The 19,891-nt window shown below is 41.1% G+C and overlaps 7 protein-coding genes across 7 annotated transcripts; 3 read left to right on the forward strand and 4 right to left on the reverse strand.

Annotated features, from left to right (window-relative positions):
- Window positions 1-614: 614 nt before the first annotated feature.
- Window positions 615-1,175, forward strand: EAF02_010710 (uncharacterized protein; the record flags this gene model as incomplete). The annotated part of the gene is made up of 2 exons (XM_038906758.1): window positions 615-926; window positions 1,105-1,175. Exons 1-2 carry the CDS (start codon window positions 689-691, stop codon window positions 1,173-1,175), a joined length of 309 nt encoding a protein of 102 aa, XP_038753628.1. The 5' UTR covers window positions 615-688.
- A 2,500-nt stretch (window positions 1,176-3,675) lies between these two features.
- Window positions 3,676-5,302, reverse strand: EAF02_010711 (uncharacterized protein; the record flags this gene model as incomplete). The annotated part of the gene is made up of 5 exons (XM_038906759.1): window positions 3,676-4,007; window positions 4,231-4,247; window positions 4,303-4,442; window positions 4,508-4,941; window positions 5,179-5,302. The coding sequence occupies 5 exons, from the start codon at window positions 5,300-5,302 to the stop codon at window positions 3,676-3,678; spliced, it is 1,047 nt and encodes a 348-aa protein (XP_038753629.1).
- Window positions 5,303-7,032: 1,730 nt separating this feature from the next.
- On the reverse strand, window positions 7,033-8,028 carry EAF02_010712 (uncharacterized protein; the record flags this gene model as incomplete). The annotated part of the gene is made up of 1 exon (XM_038906760.1): window positions 7,033-8,028. One exon carries the CDS (start codon window positions 8,026-8,028, stop codon window positions 7,033-7,035), a length of 996 nt encoding a protein of 331 aa, XP_038753630.1.
- Window positions 8,029-9,935: 1,907 nt separating this feature from the next.
- On the reverse strand, window positions 9,936-10,738 carry EAF02_010713 (uncharacterized protein; the record flags this gene model as incomplete). The annotated part of the gene is made up of 2 exons (XM_038906761.1): window positions 9,936-10,676; window positions 10,736-10,738. 2 exons carry the CDS (start codon window positions 10,736-10,738, stop codon window positions 9,936-9,938), a joined length of 744 nt encoding a protein of 247 aa, XP_038753631.1.
- Window positions 10,739-12,443: 1,705 nt separating this feature from the next.
- EAF02_010714 (uncharacterized protein) lies at window positions 12,444-12,944 on the forward strand (the record flags this gene model as incomplete). Its single annotated transcript, XM_038906762.1, has 1 exon — window positions 12,444-12,944. The coding sequence occupies one exon, from the start codon at window positions 12,444-12,446 to the stop codon at window positions 12,942-12,944; it is 501 nt and encodes a 166-aa protein (XP_038753632.1).
- Window positions 12,945-14,984: 2,040 nt separating this feature from the next.
- On the forward strand, window positions 14,985-16,081 carry EAF02_010715 (uncharacterized protein; the record flags this gene model as incomplete). Its single annotated transcript, XM_038906763.1, has 5 exons — window positions 14,985-15,108; window positions 15,163-15,301; window positions 15,381-15,550; window positions 15,608-15,912; window positions 15,974-16,081. 5 exons carry the CDS (start codon window positions 14,985-14,987, stop codon window positions 16,079-16,081), a joined length of 846 nt encoding a protein of 281 aa, XP_038753633.1.
- A 505-nt stretch (window positions 16,082-16,586) lies between these two features.
- On the reverse strand, window positions 16,587-17,242 carry EAF02_010716 (uncharacterized protein). Its single transcript, XM_038906764.1, has 3 exons — window positions 17,023-17,242; window positions 16,855-16,951; window positions 16,587-16,801 (listed from the first exon to the last, which is right to left on the reverse strand). Exons 1-2 carry the CDS (start codon window positions 17,170-17,172, stop codon window positions 16,856-16,858), a joined length of 246 nt encoding a protein of 81 aa, XP_038753634.1. The 5' UTR covers window positions 17,173-17,242; the 3' UTR covers window positions 16,587-16,801; window position 16,855.
- Between the last annotated feature and the right edge of the window lie 2,649 nt (window positions 17,243-19,891).

Raw genomic sequence — 19,891 nt, forward strand, 5'->3', positions numbered from 1 at the left:
TGAATCATTCCGTCGTGGCAGAATATTCCAAATTCACTTCCTCATGTTGTTCAAACCCTCTCTTCTGAACCACTAGGTACCCCTTCTTCCCCTCGCTTGATTTATTCCGTGTTCTTGTTTATTCTCTTCAGAACGTGTTGAGACCCTCCACAATACCTGTTAAAAAGAAATTCATGGCGAGTGCCAGGATTAATAAGTTGGATTGTGTCATCAATTTGAATTTATAATTGAAAAACAAGCCACAAGCCACCACATGCAAATTAACAGTCTGAATCCGCCGGTACCAATCAATACATGGGAACTTATCTATATAATTATGGAACGAGGAAACGACTTTTCTATGGTAATATCGAGCCACAAGGATATCTGATCAACAAATGCTCCCCTTCTCAGCCAATAAGATCACCATTGACTACTTTCAGTAACATCAATCATACACTATGGGGAAATATCCATTTCTAAGCACGACATTGTTGAATGATGGTTCGTAAGCAAATATATTTCTAAGCAGTTCGTGATGTTGTATATACACACAGATCTATCTCCATCAACTTGGAAGAGCACCCGAAGAAGTCTTACAACAGTTCAATAAGTCTCATGTCAGGTCCTTCTTGGATATTCACTTCTGGGATTTAGGACATCCCTGTGATATAAACATCCCGTATTAACATCAAACCATTCTTGAGTCATGTCAAAAATTGCCCTTATTCTTGGCGGTGGACCCAATGTTGGACTCAATATCGCTCGTGTTTTCCCATCGAAAGGATCATACAAGACCGTGGTTGTATCACGAAATCCTAAAGAAGAGCTCATCAAGGCGACTGATCTTTCCCTCCAAGCCGATTTCACTGATCCCAAAAGCATCAAACGCATCTTTGATGAAGTGAGACAGAACTTGGGAGTTCCAAATGTTGTTGTATATAATGGTTAGTCTTTCTATTCTAGGATCGGGGTCTTGATGATCCGGACTACAACTCGATTGTTCGAAACGATAAAAACTTTTTAAGTTGCTTCATATGATGGATTCATACAAGATTGTTATGCAGTCTGAAATCTTGAACACACCGAAGCCAAATCAATGACACCTAGTGATGAATAGAAAAGCCGCAGCGTTGACAGTCACTCCTGATCCTCTCTCTGTGCCATTGGAAAGTTCAATGAAGACCTCAATGTAGTCATTACTTCAGCATATGCTGCTGCACATGAGGGCTGTAGAGGGATTCAAAACTCTTCCTGAAGCTACTAACAAGACATTTATTTACACCGGAAAATATACTGAATCGTCAAGTCATCCCATCGTTACTTGCGTTTGGCATTGGAAAGTCTGGCGCAGCTCATCTTATCCAAAGTGCTTCAAAGTGTATAAGAAGATGGATATAGGGGCGTGAAAATCAAACGGTATTGTGAATTTGGATTAACATATCAAAGGTTTATTGGGCGGACGAACGGACGGCAGAGGGAGGGCCTAAAGGCAACGCAATTGATGACGAAGCACATGGAGAATTCTACTATGAATTGGCGACGAGTGAGTAGCCTTTGACTTGGGATGCCACTTTCGTGGCTGGAAAAGGCTATGTTGACTTCAGTGGAAAACTGGAGTGATTGGGGATAAATCTCAGAGAAGACCTGAGATCAATAGAGTTACCATATTATAATTGAGTGGTTCAGAAGGAAGGGTCGAACGAAAATCCTTCCCATTTGTCGTTAGGATCTAGGAGAAATACTCACTTTTCATTTTCGCAAATTTTATAGTGCCTTCAGGCTTACGGTCGCGTAGAACCCTTTAGTAAATAGGACACTAGGTGTAGGTACCAATTCTTATCGTTTTCATTAATCAGTCAACCAATGGGTATAACGGGTAGACCTCTTAACAGTTAATATTTTTCAATCATAATAGTGTGGAATACACCCAGAACTTAGGTCACCACCACGAGTCACGTGTTGAAGAGAATGCTCGCGTGATTATAGACGTTATCAGATTGTGAAGAGATTGAACAAGCTACGATGTTAGGCGATGAAAACTTTGAAGAAGCACAACTCTTTACGAGGACATCAAATATATGGATAAACACACTATCCACAGGTGAACATAGTATACTTTCCGTGTTGACAATCAGAATGCGACAGCCGTATGTGCAGTGATGAGGTAGTGAGTGATAATCCAACAGCGATACAGATCATCGTTACTGATATTCTGCTTCCAGTCATCTGGTGTGTATATATATGTATATACGTATACATGGAAGAAGTGACTGCCAGATAGCTGGCACTGGACAACTTTACAATCGCAAAATAAAACCTTTTGGTTGGCCTTCTGATTCGATTCAGAAGAACCCAAGAAGCCCATGAACAATCTCTTATTGATATCTTTTCGCTTTCCTAATTTCGACCCTCCTTATTCCAAACCCCTTTTCAAATATACAAGTAGGAACAAAATCATCTCCTGGCTGGTCAATATCACCCAAAAGAATCGGATCATGAATAATAACCTGTCAGCAATCCATTTGGATGTATATCTAACAGCCTTGGAATATGATAGATTTTATTTGATCACGGTCTGGGCCGAGTTGGTGCGTCTTTTGACTCTAATACTTGGTATAGCCTAAGAACTTTCGGTATGATTATTGTTGTTCTCTCCTTCGTTGTCCTAAGCAATTGAGAATTTCTATCCATGCTTCCAGCTCAAGACAGATGACACATCTCATGAGAAATGGTAGATGAAGTGGATTAGCAATCTATATATGAAAATTTTCATATCTATGTTTTGAAATCATGGCACTTGATTATGATTTTAGTTCTGTTCATCATAAGCCAAACTCCGTACCTCTTTCATATTGTAGACATGGGACCAACGAGATGGCATATTGACTATCAAAAGTAACTTCTTTATTGCAGTCTATGAAGAGCAATTTACTTCCTAGTGGACTAATCTGAAGAAGAGCTTCTCAAAAGTATCGGGGTTTAAGTGTCTTCTGATAGAATTCAACACTCCAATTCGCCTTTCCTGTCTCACGATTTGAGTCATATTTGCGACTTTCCCCATATGATATATCATCTGAAGTGGAACATGATTAGCTGAGTGCGATGCACATTCATCATTGCCTTTGTGTGTTATGGTACATGAGAGGATCGGTTACGAATTTCATGGTTTGCAGCATAATGGTTGAGTTTCATCCGGGTCACTCAGATTTCAGTTCCACCCGTCTTCATAGTTGAGTGGTAAAAACTTTTCACAATGCTCCCGATTTACTATTGCAATCGGTTGAGAGGATCCTACCCATATATTTCAAAACTTATCCATTTGCACAGTATTCTACACTACTGTCTTTGCACCATAAACCCACGGGCCATGTACGAGAGTATCTTCCAACTTTGAAGTATGGCTAGCACTACAGGTAGCTAGCTACTCATAGTACTTGAGGGTCATCAGCCCTACCTAGGATAACATATCAGTATAAATATCAAGCCCCAATATGAACAGTTCGAGTGCGGCAACTCTCTGCAGTTGTTACGATGTAAGGTTCAAAACTCAAAGCTGTTGAAAATCATATGGAGAATCGAGCACAATCTACCAGTCTTTAATGAGGCCTTTTTATTGTTTCCAAATGATATCTTTTAACGCCGATAGCCTAGCCATATGCTCTTCAAATTGTATTATGTAACATGCAAGTGAAATTATCCGGACATCCACTCGTGTTCAAGACAGTCCTCAACTGTCAATCTTTTTTCAAAGTTTATTTCCAACATTCCCACCAAAAGATCTGCTACTTCTTGACTGATAGGTTGACGCAGCGGACCGCTCTCGAAATCGAGAGACGCTTTGGGGTTTATGATCATCAATATCGTGTTTCTCCTCCGCTGTTTCTCATCATCCGCTGGCTCAGCGGAATCAAAAGGATGATAGCCCAGTAGGCATTGAAAAAGGGAGACCCCTGCCGCCCAAATGTCTACCTCGAATCCTAAACCAGTAATATGAAGACTCTTCCTGAAGCATTCCGGTGCCATATCTTGATAAGTTAGTAAATGAACCGATAGCAAGTGTAGTGCCCCAGTTGGTAACCAACTCGTACAGAGGTACTGGGATTAGGGTAGGGTTTCGATGGTTCTGACTCTCTTTAAATAGGGGTAGTATCAAACTGAAATCTTTGATCCACTAGGACCACCAATGTGCCTTCAAATATTGATATCTTCTCAAATATCAATTTCAGATGGGATAGGATGAGAACTTACAAGTCATTGTTCCTTTTCTGTGACAAAGTTAGCAAATAATATTTGAGAGTTTGTATCGTATATTATGCCCACCTTGAGGTTTTCCTGTTTCTTTCGCCACCTACCAAATGGTCTGCCAAGCCGAAGTCTGCTATCATCACACGACCACCCGAGCCGCACCCAAGGATCATATTTCCTGGCTTTATATCGCGATGCAAGATATTTTTAGATTTCTATAAATGTAATTAGCACACTCTTTTCGACTTCCGGATTGGCTTTCTTGAGTCGGTGTTCCTACCAAGTATTCAAACCCCAATAAAATGTCCATGAAGTACATCTTCATTCGAGTCTCTTCGGTGTATCCTTGCTCGTGAACCATATCGGACATAGTCTTCTCCCCCAAATCCATCACCATTCCGGGACCGTCACCTATACATGCGTAGAAATCATGAACACGAAGTATCGATGGGTGATTCAACTTCTTGTGCAAATTCCACTCTCGTTGAAGAGATGCATTTTCTGTATGGTTCAATTCCATCTTGACGGCAAATAACTTGTCTGTAGCTTTCTCCTCAATGGAATATACAAGTCCAAAACCGCCTTTACCAATAACTTTAAGAGGTCTATATTTTTCGCAGAATGATTCTTCAATGAGACGACCTTGCTTGAAGGTAGTGAGATGCGAACCTCGATGCAGTTCAGCCTGTCTTTGGGGGCAGCGTCGAGTTGTTCCTTTCAGAGTTGGGGTTTGGATGCTGAGTCGAAACTGCCAAAGTTAAGCGACAACTGGTTCGCGCCTACGATGTTGAGAAGTCAGCAAGTCTATTCCACAAACATCTGCAAAATTAGAGTAAAATGGTATGATTGAATTTATAAAAGACAGAGAATGACATGTATAGGTTCAATCAACAGCTTGATGTGGAACGACAGAGGGGATAATACGAAGATAAAGTTAAACTTCAAACTCACCAGTATTTGCTGTCAAAGAAGGAGCTGAAGTAGCCGGAGTATAAGCCAAATTTCGCCATTGCATAGGTTTATAAACTATTTCTTCGGTAGACGAAGTATCCCTAGATGTATTTTGATTGTCCATTGCTTGGTTCTCGGTAATCGTATTGGATGGAGTCTTGAAGATTAATGATGTTGCTTCTTAAGTCTAGGTCTTTCGGATTGTTCTGAACAAAGACACTTGAGGTATGGGGAATATTTATTTATGTTCTAGGAATTCCTATCTGAACTGCCCTCAATCACACCTTCCTTGGCATGGATTAGGTCTAAAGATCTACTCAGATAATTCATGATGTTATGGTTCGAGCTAGTGCTTCTTAATTCGCTTTAGTCCCTTTAACTTCTACGCTGCGATGACTAGTCAGTTGGAACATGTCGAGCCAAGGAACATCAATTCGAGAGTTGCCATTCGTCAATTTTCACTTGGATTGTACGTTTCAAGTACTTTGAGTATTATTTTATGATTAGATTATTCATGATAGAACGTCCTTGCGAATTCCTCGCCCTTTCACTCATCTGTCAAACGTAATGACTAGCGAAGTCCTAAATTTAAGCTTGTATCAAGCGTCCCTCACTCATTGGCCGGAACTTAATTCAGGAGAAAGCCACGATTTCCCCAGACCCAATTCTTTTTTGTGTGGGGTTGAAATTTTCATTCTTATAGCTCATCTGCTTCCTCAATTTTGTTGAGAATCATAAAATTACGCGTGTGAACAGATAAAAGATGGGGAGACGAAAGACAGGACATGACAGCTGGAGATACCCGCGCGTCCGATGGTATACAACTCAAAGTGATTGTTCAGGCTCCGCATTTGGCTGAGTGTGATAGCACAATTGATGCTCGATGATATCCTCTCTAGCTCGTAGAATGGCAAGCAAAAAGGAAGATCGATAGTATTTGTAAAGGTTCCCATTCCAGATTTGGTACATTTTAACTTAGGATCAAGAATTGATCACTTTTTCCCAGAACACAGCAATTTACAAGTGATACTTGTGGTGATAGAAAGACCTTTTTCATGCTGTTTTCACTCGATCCTCTCATTGTCACTTCTAGTGTCAACCAGTCATCCAATTTTTCTCTGACTCTAGTTCACTGGCACTGCGAGAAAGATGCTCTCCCTAATTGAAGCTAAATTGATCAAACACTTGGTACCTATAATAATCATTCTCAACGTTAATAGCTACGATCCTTATTCGGCTAATCAAATTATTTAGGCGTTGAGCGTGAGGAACCCTGCCTTAACTCAACGTTCACAAAGAAACTCAGCCAAAATTATGTACATTATACATGGCATACGAAATGATGGATGATATTAAATTAAATTCAGATAGACTTGTTAAATACACAAAAAAATATACAAGATAAAAAACGTAACTATCCCAACGCTTATATTTTATTGCACAGCAAATAATACACCGTCAAACCTCCCGCAGCAAGTAAATTAATTAGAGCTTGTGTCTTCTCTGATAAGAACTTGTACCGGTCTACAATTCAGTTCTTTTTTTCAAGGTCATATCCAGATACCTTTGTTTGAACGAAATCATGAGAAGCTTGATTTTGCGAGAAGGTTGTGCCAGCATGCAGGAAGCTGGCCGTGGAATTATCGACAGAATCTTCCGGGAGACAACCGATGTTATCACAAGTGGCGATGAACTAAGAGCGAGCCCATGGATATTCCTAGTATGCCGATCTACAGATATTCCTGTATTGATGCTGTGTATGGAACGCGCAAATTGTGAACTTGCGTAAGATTCATTTAAAAATTGTCTTATGATGAAGCAAGATGTCGACACAAGATTCCTTTGATAGCATGGCTAAATATGAGAGTACGTCAATGGTAGATCGGATTGATACATTCCGAGTCTGCCAGTATCTCGATGCAGGTCGCTTTTGAGATATGGGTACCCTCTCGGTCGACTACTAGAGGGTACTCTTCGATCCCGAGAGCTCGAACTTGAGTTTGAAGAGGCATAGATAACACGTTCCGAACTCCCCATTAGACGCGGGGACGTTCTAGCCTCTTCAACCTTTTTCTCTTCAACAACTGCCGTCATTAATGCTAGAATTGCAGGATCATTTGCAGGATCAAGAAGCTTGGCTGGTAAGGTAGAAGTACCCTTGGAGGGATTCTTTTGAGATTGATGTCCGAGATAAGAAGAATTTGAAGACGTATTTCTTATCCAATTTGCCACTCTAGAGTCTAACCTTTCATTCTGACGTGTTGGAGGATCAGAACTGTTCGAAACGCTTTGTACCCCGTTCTTTGTCATATCGTTCGATAACACTGATGGGGGGCAGTGTGTACGAATGGCCGTTACAGGAGTCGTACCATAATTCTTCATTCTGGCCATCTCTGGAGAGATTCGTTCATCAATACTATCCGTGTTGTTGTATGTTTTCACTTGTGGCAAGTTTGGCATTCCAGGTATAAAAATTGGAGGGGGTCTGAAGCTTTTGATCTGTCGGGAGTTGGACTTCCAATCAGGAGAACTGTTACCTTCAGATCTCGTCGTCGCTGCATAGCTAGTAGAGTTGTTGCCAAATCCATTTTGTGATCCTGTATGAGATTTAGGATGATGAGGTGGAGTAAAAGTAGCAGAGATTTGTGGTGGAGTTTTGTGATTGCCGGATGACGCGTTGGCTCTATTGTTCTGTCTTAAAGAGTGGTGTAACACGACAGTGATCTCAGCTGCTTCTTCACCGGGATTAACCGGATCGAGTGTCTCGAGCCAGGCTGCGAGTATATCCATCTCCTGCTCATTGAGCTGGCGAGTGTATAATCGAGTGTTTCGGAGTATGTGAGACGTCATTTTGTGCCAGAAAGGTGAAAGGTTCGAGTGGATTCAAAAACCTGACCCGAAAATAGGCGCCTGATTAGATGAAGTTAAAAAGGAGGAAGTTTTAGAGCTATGGTAAAAGAAAGCATACCGATTTGCGGAATACAGTCTCTTAAAACTGTTTCTTGTCGCGACAAAGTAGTCACTAGCTTTCCTCGGACTTCACCTCCGAGTGAGTAATCAATAATAACTGGCCACAAGTTGTAACGTCGGTGAATTTTCGATGATAACTCCGGTTGATCTGAATGCCGTTGATGTTTGGGAAAGCGGAGACTTGCGAGCTTTCGAGATATTGTTTTAAGCTGGAGTGATGCTTGCCCTGCTGATGAACATTGCATTCTTGGTGTAACAAGTTCCTTCGCTCATAGTTATATCTTGCCTCATTCCCGCGAGCAAAAGCTAGTGAGACTTCAATTGGCGAATTGCGGCTCGTATGATATGTTTATGAACTTAACCCGCATTTTGTTGAAGCCGCCTGATTTATGATAGGTTTATTGAATTGCCCGAAACATTACTTTTACTCCACCAGCGCCTAAACTTCTGTATGATCAAGGTAAAACAGATGTCCACGCATGACTGAAAGAGACTGTAGCAAAGACTGGACTTAGTGATTGCATCTGATTGAGTTTACCGCCCGGGAATAATCCAAGCATGACAAGGCTATTTATCCACATGCAAGAGGATTAGAGACTTGATTCTGAGAGCCCATCAATTGTTGTAACTGGCTAGCTTACAGGTGCTCCGACCAGGAAAGCGCTTACCGATAAGCATTCTGCACTCAAAATCCGGCAGTTTGGTATTAGGGGCTAAATTCTGCAGTGATTGTGAAGTGCAAAAACAGGCTGACGAGGAGCCGTTGGTAATACCCGAATCATGAGATGAGACAATAGATGAATGGAGTTTAGCTATTGGAGTCAGGTCAAACAGCTGGGGTTTGATGAGGTGTGATTTGTTGTCTCTACAAGGAGGATTCCTAAAAGAGTAGGTGCGGAAAAGGAGACCCGACAGTTTGGAAGCGAGAAATTCATCCTTGAACAAGAGAACCAATGAAAACCTTGACATCTCGTAGGGGAAAAGATCGGTCTTTATGAACTCCCGAGTTAATACACGGAAGAAGTATTGAATTAGTGAAAATTACAACAGGACGATGAGAACTTTAGATGACAGCTTTTAGCCATGCCATGTAGATATATATGAACAATGAGGTCATGTCAGTCATGTATGCAGCACTTGCTTACCAGAAGTCTAATCCATTTATGAGTCTTCCATCAGGAACAACGAAATCAAAAACACTTCTCAAGAGAGATAGTAAATTTGCAAAGAGGTAAGGATTTGTTAAGATTACGAGTCAAATTTTGTGCATGTACGGTCATGCACAGTGAAATCCTATCATCTTCCACTGGCAAGCGAGGAAGCAAAGCCATGAAATCAAACCCTGATGCTATCATTCCGGAATGCATGATTGGGAGCTGATTCGAGAAAAACGATCTTCATTTGGTCTTTTGATGTCACTGGAGAGCTTCATGGTGATAGTGTGGCATGTGCCGGGGATGTCGGGGATGATCAAAAGATGCAAAGGAGGATCAAAAGGTCGAAATAGACAATTAAGTTTTGAAGATGCACAGAGAGTCGAATGGAAATAGTCCGCATACTTCGATGAACATTAATGAATAATGTTTAGATTCCTAGATGTAAATTCTCGGCGCTCAGTGTCGCACGAACAGCCGCCCCTTTTTGTGCCGAACCATACTCCAGACTCCACGCTTATATTACCAAGAAAACAACAGTTGCCAAATATTCATACACACTCCCAAACCTAGATTCATAACTATCAAGATGGCTCTTCCCGTACCAAGGATGACCTGATTTCACTCAATACGTTACCTCAGGAAGTGTAAGACGGCCCAACAAAAGGCAAAAAATATCACCACCCCAATTCCAAAAATCCATTTGTCCTGCTTCGCACGTCTCTCAATCATGCGGATCGTATCGCCAGATACGCCCAAGGTATTTGCCACACTGTACAATCGTTTTTGTGTCCCTTTTAACATTTCTCTCTGTTGTCCCAAATCACCTAAAACTGCTTGTCCGCGAGCTAGGTATTCATCCAACGCACTATGGGTATTTTGAAAGAATGATTGTTCGCGTAAAGCATGCGTTTCTCTTGTATAATCCCCACTATTCATAGAAAGTTGACTTCCACCGGGTCCACCCTCTCGTCTCCATGGACTATCCCGAGCAGCGGTCGCACTTGTTGTATTTGCATAAGGATTTTCGGGTGTTGATGCATGATGTGGTCTTCTTCCAAGTAATTCACTCCTATCTATCTGTGTTTGATGATCTTCATTTTGCGATTTGAGAGTTGCAAACTGGGAGCGATAATCGTGTAGTTCAGAACGGAATGTAGTTAATCGTTCATAGGCCTTTTCCTTTTTGGAAGGATTGAGTTCGGCCGATTGAAGGGAAGCGTAAGAATCAAGAGTTCTTGAAAAGGAGGTTAGAGATGAAGATATTTGACCAAGTAGAGATGGAGTGAGGGGTTGCGATTCGGGTGGAGAAAGCGAGGAAAGATCTCGGCGGAGGGAGGTGGATTGTTTGAGTGCGGTATTGAAGAGAGTGTTCTATGGTTGTTAGATTGGGATTCTGAAGGCAATCGAGAAATACATATACATATACATACCATGATGAAGGCCCTTGAAAGTAACTGACTGTACCTAGGTAGTCAAAAGAAGTGCGTGATGCGCTTTTCGAGTTACAGTTGCGCAGTTTCAATAATGATGAAACTAGTAGCCTTATTTGAAAGTTAAACGTGGCTCCAGGGCTCCAGCTACTCGAATTCTTTCGATGTGGCGGTGCTGATTGAGTTCGGAATGTGGCTAGAGTAATATAAGGCTGAAGACAAGGCTGAGCAATGATTTTTTAAACTTTGCCACTAGGTATTCTTTAGACTTGGACGAAGTTTACCTAGGTCCGTCCGTGTACCCTAGGCGCCTTAGTTTCTACTTGTAGTCCGATCGATCAGACGAAAATCCTGAACATGAGGGGTCTTTCAATTTGACAGATTTGACAAAGTTGAGGCTATTCGAGCAATGACAACATATGCAACGACAACGTGTACAACGACAGCATACGGAGTATACAATCAAACCATACTACCTACTCATTAGGTAACACCGACAGACAAGCAAGCAATACCGGGAAGAACCTGTACATGGAATACCAGACTCAATCCGCGTATCGAGCAAACCTCGGTTCATAACCTTTCTTCGTACAAACCACATGTTATTACTAAGGTCTCATTATCCACTGGCGCACCTTAAAATACGAGTATGCATCAAATCCCACAATTGATTCATTTTATATTAGTAGATTAGGTACTACTGGTACTGTCGTATGTACAAACGACAAGACAATAGATTACGAGAGGTAGGTGCAACGGGAGAAAAAAACGATTGATCTCAATTGTATCTATATACTTGGGTACTTCCCTAGTATTCCAAGGTTATTACTATGAGTTGATCTCTCCTTGGAAATTGGCCAGTACACACTTCCATGCTACCCACCTCGAGCATTGGATACCTACCTACTATCTTTCCCTTGCACATGTATACATCCAATTCAGTTATTCTCTTCCTCCCTTCCTTCTATCTAAAGTCTACAAGCTTTTTGAAGGAAAGTCCTCAAATCTCAAAAGTTGTACATATATAAGGTTTTATATATATATATATAGAGTATAGGTAGGTATGTCCTTTCCTTGATTCGAAAACAAGAAACAGATACTACGCACTTTACCTAGTACAATTGACTTATCTCTATCAATTGTACAACACTTCAATCTTCTTCCCTTCTCTTCTCTTCCATCCACTCATTCATTCATTCATTTTCTTCCCTAGATATTGTATTAATTCCAAAATCATTCTTACACTCCGGTTAGATTTTGTTGATTTTATTCACACGGATGAGAATACAAAATACTTCTACACAATACCTTTATTGTCGCCTATTCACATATCGTCAATTCCCTCTTGATCTTGGGATAGAGGGGTAGAAAAGCCAAACTTTCCAGTTACACACTTCGCAAACATCGAAAGATCTGCTACATCCCTTCAATATCCTCTCCCAAAACGACGGAGTACATTGAACTCATTCAGCTCCCCCTTGCACAACCCGAAAATTCTTTGCTTTTGCTTCGTCATTGGATTCTGATATTGTATAACGACGACGCATTTCCCATTTTTGAGCACTTCAAGCCAAGAAGAGGTACTTGAGTGCGCGTGGGGCTTCCAATACGAGTGGTCGCAAAACGTATATTTATCCGGTTCCTTCTGAGAGAACTCATTTACTGACTTCTCCAAATTAGAGCCTCTCCCTCCATTTTCGAACTCAAGATGACGTTCCTTTCGACGACTTATCTCATACCCGGGATATTACTCAACCCCGCCTTCGTATTACACCTCATAAATACCTTCGTTTCACATCTCTTACCACCTCCTCCGACAATGTCGACATCTCCACATCCGATCTTCGAAAGTCTTGGTCCACTACCAGGTTCGCAATGGGCACTTGATATGCATGAAGATGATGCGTTGTGTTGGAGATATACAGCTGTCATGGTAGTCATACAAATGTGGATATTTGGTCGGGTGAGTGGTAACAGGATTTCGATGAAAGATGCCAAAGCAGGCAGAATGGAAAGGGAACGAGCACGCAGAGAACGAAGTGCTATTGAGGCCGAATCAACATCTGCGAAACTAACGAATGGGCTGGATGGCATTTGTGAAGTAGAGAATGGTATGTTGGGAAAGGCAGACCTTGGACGACATGACGAAGTATTGGAGGCCAGTGATGGGAATACGACGGAAACGAGCGAAGAGGAGATCATTGTATAATGATGAAAACTTTTACGAACATGACTGGTATGGCGTTTTTGGAAGGGATGTAATAGATGGAAACTGCAAAACCAGGCAAAATTATTGGGTTGGTAGAAGCGATTGTTACGATTCTTACGATTTCATGACGGTTTGGTGTTGTTGTTTCTTCGGTTGAAGGGAATATGCATTGGGGAGTTAATTGGAGCTGATACCTAAGAATAAAGCATGGCCTATCACATTCAATCAATATCGGTATATTCTGTCTTTCTGATGCGATTGTTGGACAGTGAACGGCATTCTTAGCTGAAAACTATGGTTGATATATATGCCAAATCTAGATGGACTAACAATTTCAAGAATTCAACGGCTGAGTATAGTGACCGGAAAAGGACATAATATCTCTTGAGCCTGAATGATCAATGCGGCTACATGCAGACTTTTGATTAATTTCGACTATTCTGAATTCGAGACTAGGCTCTCGGTGATTTGGGCCTTTAAACAGGCTACCAATTTCTGAGCGAGTGTTTGGATCGTCACATAGCTTGTCAGAATATTAGACACTAGGTCAGGAGCGAACTGTCCCTCATCTTTCCCGGTTGTTCTGGATCAATTTTCCTTTTCCAAGTTACCTTAGGAGCTGGCCTGACTCAAGGTACCAGTACGGCAATGTGTCGGTCATTCTCAGTCCATCCCTTCGAGATCCGTTCACAACATTTCACCCTTGTCACAAAGTGCTCTTCTAGGAAAAAAGTTGAGGGGGGACGTTGAGACTTTTGAAAATGCAGCAGAGCATTAGCGATAAGAACGCAGCTTGAGAGTCGACTCTACTCGTTTAGTCGAACTAATTATCATGGATGGGCAACTCCGACTCAGATCTTAGTAATGGAAATACTTTTGAATCTCGCGTGTTGTCCCGAGCATGAGCATAGTGAGTGCTTTGGAATATTTGCGAAGACCTCCCAATTAATCTATCTCCTTCTTCTGCCGTCTGCTCTCTCTCTTCTCAGAAATTGCTCCTTCCAAAGTCTGATCTTGTGTGTATTCTGCGTAGCATTGTGAAATGCCGAGTTGTAGTCAATGCCAGACAGTCGTGTTCGGGAATAGATGCTTTATCACTGCCAGAGGAAAGTCACATTTGAGAGTCAACCTTGATACTTATTGGCCAATCTTCGAGATATATCTACCTAGGATGTCTTTCCCACTTTCAGATCGATCTCTCTATGGTCGCGGTGAAAAAGACGAGCTCTTGTAATACTGCCACTTATTCAACACATTGCATTTGATGAAGAGATTCTAAGCCGTGATGAAGGCTCCAATCTAGATTAAAGGAAAGCCAATGATGAGTCTCAGAATGATCAAATGGTATGCTATCCTTCAGGGTGAAGATTAGGCATGAGTGATTCATTAATCGCATCTCTTGTTTTTGTCTAGGCGGCAGTGCATGGCAATTAAGAAACTACCTCACATCTCTCTTCTTTTAGGGAGTTGATAAATCCTCTTATGCCAATTAGCTTTCTTTATCTGTTTCAGAAGATAATCCAATGAACTATTCAGCATACATAATATCCATAATCACAGTCGGCTTTACGGGCAATGGCAGAGTTGCATTTACCCGCCTAATTTATCCAAAGAGCCTTGATATTGCTATCAATTCTACCTAGGTAATACAATCCTCATATTATAGGGTCTAATCTACTTTAATAGGTAAGAGTTGATCATCTCACTGCATTGCGGGGTGCATGATTGACGCTGTACCCAAAACACTAATATCTTGTGACTAGCAAACTTCAAAAAGGTTACCGTCGATGATTCTCACTTGCGGGGAACATGCAATAACACCTATGTCAAATTTCGCTCGGACAAATGGACTGGGCGACACATCATCCAATTCGTTCATTGATGAATAGAGTGACATTTGGTATTGACTGGGCTGATACTTCGCCTCCGTCGCCGATTTTCAAAATGTATAAAGGAAGATAATTTCTCCCATCAAGTCCAAGGCTCAACATCAACCATTCGAACCTTTTAAACATCAAATTATTGGTCTTCATATTCATCATGGTTTCATACAAAGCTCTTCTTATTACTCTTGCTGCTGTTACGAGGGTCTTGGCATATCCAGCCAACTCAAGTATTGAACTCGTCGATCGAAGTGGGACACCTAGCTCCACTGGAACCAGTGGTTCGTATCCCTCTTACCCCTAGCAACTATCTTTATGTTGACCTTAATGATTAGGCGGATACTACTATTCCTTCTGGACAGACGGTGGCGCAGATGTTACTTACACAAATGGTGCTGGTGGCGAGTACAAAATACAGTGGTCAGGAAATGGCAATCTTGTTGGTGGAAAGGGCTGGAACCCTGGAAGTGCTAGGTTGGTGCAAATCTTCTCTTGATCTTCCATCACGACTATGACTATTGCATTTGCTGACCTTCATCTCAATTACTCTCAGGGCTGTCACCTATAGTGGCACGTACAGTCCAAATGGCAACAGTTATCTTTCCCTCTATGGTTGGACAACATCACCTCTTATTGAATACTATGTTGTCGAGAATTTCGGTACATATGATCCAAGCACTGGAGCTACCTTGAAAGGTACCGTGGTTAGTGACGGAGCAACTTGTAAGTCAAAATAGTCTCATGCCTAGCCACACAGTGACTCATAATAACAACTTCCAGATAAAATCTATCAGACCCAACGCGTCAACCAACCATCTATTATTGGTACTGCTACCTTTTATCAATATTGGTCTGTTCGACAATCAAAGCGAACTGGTGGTACCGTAACAACCGGAAATCATTTCAATGCTTGGAAAGCACTAGGAATGAACATGGGTACTTTTGATTACATGATAGTCGCAACAGAAGGTTACTTCTCCAGTGGGTCATCCGATATAACTGTCGGAAGTTCAACAGGAGGTGATGGGAGCGGAACTACTACCACGGCTCCTGCTTCTTCTCCTACAACATCACCAGGTGGCACCGTAAGTTTCATCTTGTTTTGAGAATGTCAAAGATTTTTTACTAATACACGATGTGATTTAGTGCGGTGCTCTATACAGCCAATGTGGTGGAGCTGGATTTACAGGCTCTCAATGCTGTGCATCTGGGACCTGCAAGTATTCAAATTCTTATTATTCTCAATGCTTGTGAGATATGGTATTTTTGTGTTTCAGCCTCGGAATACTCAGTGATGGATTTTAAGAGGATGTTCGCAACCCCTACTGTCCTATCTGGAAATTGATCGGTAAACATTGGGGCGGAATAGCAATGAAAATTATGTGGAGATATTTGTCCATTTTATCGTGTCTACTTAAGGACCAATAAATATCGAAGTGTTTTTCTAAAACATTCAGTGCCTTTTAATGCACTCCAATCAACAGAAAAGCAGCATAACTTACCGCTACACCCTGTATGATAAGTTTGACAATCATCACCGCTCGTTTTGTGAATTGTCCAAGGTTTATATTCAATGCTACCAAAATGACCTCACTAGCGGTTCTCTCGTACATTTTCTTATTTGTGTCAATGTTTAATGCCGGAACACGTTATAAATTCTATTTTTCAGTCGAACCAAAGTACTCGTTATTGTCAGAGCTCACTCATGGATCGCATGTCATGGTTAATCGAGCAATTTGCAATAGCAAGCGAGATGGGAGTTAGTCAACATTCATCTAGAAGCTGCCCAAAACCAATTAACTCAAATCCACCAAAAAATACATTTCGTTGATAGTCCTACTTTACTTGTCCTATAACGAACGAAATCCTCCACCTTCAATCTGAGAAAGAAAAATAATCCCCCCGTTCAGGCCCAGCATCCGCTGAATCCATTGCTAATCATCAAGCTATTGATGAATTGCAGCCAATAAGAAACTGGAAAACAATTAGCAGATTTTAATACAAGTCTGGGGAGAATGAACTCTTACTTTAGAAGCAGTATGGGATTCCTGAAATGTAGTTGCAGTAATGAGGGCATGGACCACTACCAATCTGCACAATCTGCCCGTTTATAGCACATTGTGACTACATTTTCATTAGCATTTGATGATATATCAAGTAAAGACAGAGTCTGTTTGTGACTGAATAAAACTTACAATGCCATTGCCTGGGAATCCGTTTACACGAGGTCCCGAACAAACATATTGACCAAATGGAATACTGCCTCCATTGAAGGGACATCTTCTAATTTGCGCAGTGGTACTGCCGGCAAGAAAGGCCAAAACAACTGGGATGTAGAATTGCATTTTGAAAGTTGGGCTGCTAGTGAATGGCTTTTAATATGAATTGTGTGATTGAGGTCAAGGATTGTGTGATTGATGACTAGACAAAGCGAAAAGCTTGCAATATATATAGAGGAAGCCGGTTTGCTATCCCTTAACTCGTGAAATTAAAACATTCTTCTCTCATTTACCGAGCTTTCTGCATTCTTTGTGTTTTGTTCATGAGGGTACCACATTCTTTTCTTTTTCCTAGATTCTCCTTTTTCCGAGATCACGATGGCTTCGAATCTCAGACTGAGAAAGCGCATTTTTTTCACTAAAAGCTTAACTTAGAGCTGAGCTCATCTCAAACACAGTCAATGATGAATCACAGGAATGCTTCCGCCAGGGAAATGAGTATCATATACGACTGATGACGGGTTATCGTGATATGTTTCAACAAATCACTTACTATTCACGGAACTATAGGATATTTCTCGATGAACTCATCTTCAATGAGTCAAGGGAGGTAGTATAAGATCTAAAAATATCTCCGGCTTGGTGTAGGGATGATTTCTCTTCATTTGTCATCGAAGGTTTGAAAGACTCCGATGCATTCCTAATACCAACCCCCAGATCAAAGGAATGACTGACTTTTCTACTTTACATGCAAGGACTTCACAGTGGAGTCAGTGATCATCAGATCATGGAAATTATACGAATGATCCGTCCCCTCTTCTCGTATTCATTCACAAAATCAATGTGCGCTGCCCCAGAAAGTATTTTTCATGTGATTGCAAGTAAACATTTTTTGGTCTTCAACATACAAATGAATCAAGATTCCACGTATGTGACTATGACTGAGTACCTGGATAGCGTTGATATATAATTGAGATCGTATTATGTATCCTTCCCATCTCTGTCATGGCCTACCTTTATCGATTCAATCTTTACTAAGGAAAAAAAAAGAGAGATTATGATGCAGATATTGCAGCGATCCAGCTAGTAGCGAATTCGGAGGAACAAGCTATGAATACCCATCTTGATTCACAATCTTGTCAATAACAAGAGATTTTGGTCATCATAGATATTCACGTGGAGGTAAAGGGGTGGAGGGATATCATGATAGGAATGCTTGTAAACATTACTGATTTTTGTCTCCGCGGAACTTATATGTCCACTGGTGTTTGAAAAATAACATCCCAGTAGGAGTGCAACACATACATGTACTCAAGGTTATCTCTTATTCCTGAAAAGTTGCATGTTTCATTTTGTGATATACGGAGAGCTACTGTTCAATGGTGAACGGAGGAGTGATATTTATAACAGGCGTAGTAGAGAAGACCAAGGTATTTTAAAGAGATTCCGCATTGACCTCACTAAAAACCTCGTTACCGAAGAAGATGCCTTTCAATGAAGCCTCTGGGTTCCGACTTTCTATGGTGGTGTGAACTTTGTGTAAATTCTCAATCAAGTAATGGTTGCAGGCCACGGGGTAGCCTGACAAATCTGGCCTCAGGCTTCCCTGTACTTCAATGGCAAAGCCTTCTTTTTGTCCGTCATCCAATGGCTAGTGACCTCACGGGGAATTATTTCAATAGTTTGATTATTCATGATGTATAGCAAGTGATAAAGCAAGCAAGATATTACCTTCGACAAAATTCAATGGCTTTGCTTTGTTACTGCTTCGGCTCTCTTCTACACTTCTCTTTCCGTACCTTTTATTCACTCCCCTTTTCTCAATTTTGTCTCAGAGTTTTCTCAAAATTTGTCTAGCGCCAGGTTCTCATCACCTTCCTTACAAATATTTACCCATACTCTCATATCAATTTTTAAACTCCACCTTAACTCATTATTTCATTAATAATTTCTTTTCAATCAGGTTAGCAATGCATCTCATGAGTAAGCGGACTCCATCAGGAACTTTATCTAGAATATCAACATGCTCGCTTAAAGAATTGAGATGTCACATAGTGTTTCGCTAGCAATGGCTTTCTTTTTCAGGAATTTAAGATATATGAAATCAATTTGGCTCCAGACAAAAAGTGGAGAAACGTTGCACCCTTATGATTTCAGTTGTCCTATGTCTTCCCGAACAGCGCCACCCACTAGAGTTCGTATGGAACGTCACTTTACAGCATTAGGAAGATGATAAGAACCAGTAATTCATTATACAGAACCCCTAGAGTAGGACTCTTATACCTTGTAGTAAATTCTACAAACGATTGATACTCTTATTTACAGTAAGTCGTCACCCAGAGCGAAAGCGAGTTGCTGCGCATTTTCCTGAGCGATTGCGTATAGGCTCAGTGGTAATGTAGATCGTAAAGTATCTTTTGGGGTCGGTGCTTGCCCGGCTCGCCTGGGTGCAAGAAATGCTTGGCAATAGTAAAATACCGGTACATATTAAGATTTTTTTCGGTGAGATAATGAATTTCTATGCGGGCTTGGTGTAATAACACTTCTTGTAAGCATGTTAATACTCTGAAGGCCAATATAATACATGCTCAAAATCTGTATCAAGTTCTCTGCTTTTTTAAGCCAGCCGTTGAGAACACCAGTAAGCGAGTATGTCATTCTGCCCAAGCAGAAAAATGACGTTTCTACGTAGTTTTCTGATTTCCATCTACCATCACGGATCGGAACCACTAATTTTCGAAACACGTAACTTAGTGCAATCAATTGTAATTAATGATTATCTAGTGCTGATCAATTTGTGACTCGTAGCAAAAGATAGAGGGTACGAGGGTGGAGGATGTATCTG

The sequence above is a fragment of the Botrytis sinoallii genome (assembly GCF_014898435.1).
Source record: "Botrytis sinoallii strain Bc 23 chromosome Unknown BSIN_026, whole genome shotgun sequence".
NCBI lineage: Eukaryota > Fungi > Ascomycota > Leotiomycetes > Helotiales > Sclerotiniaceae > Botrytis > Botrytis sinoallii.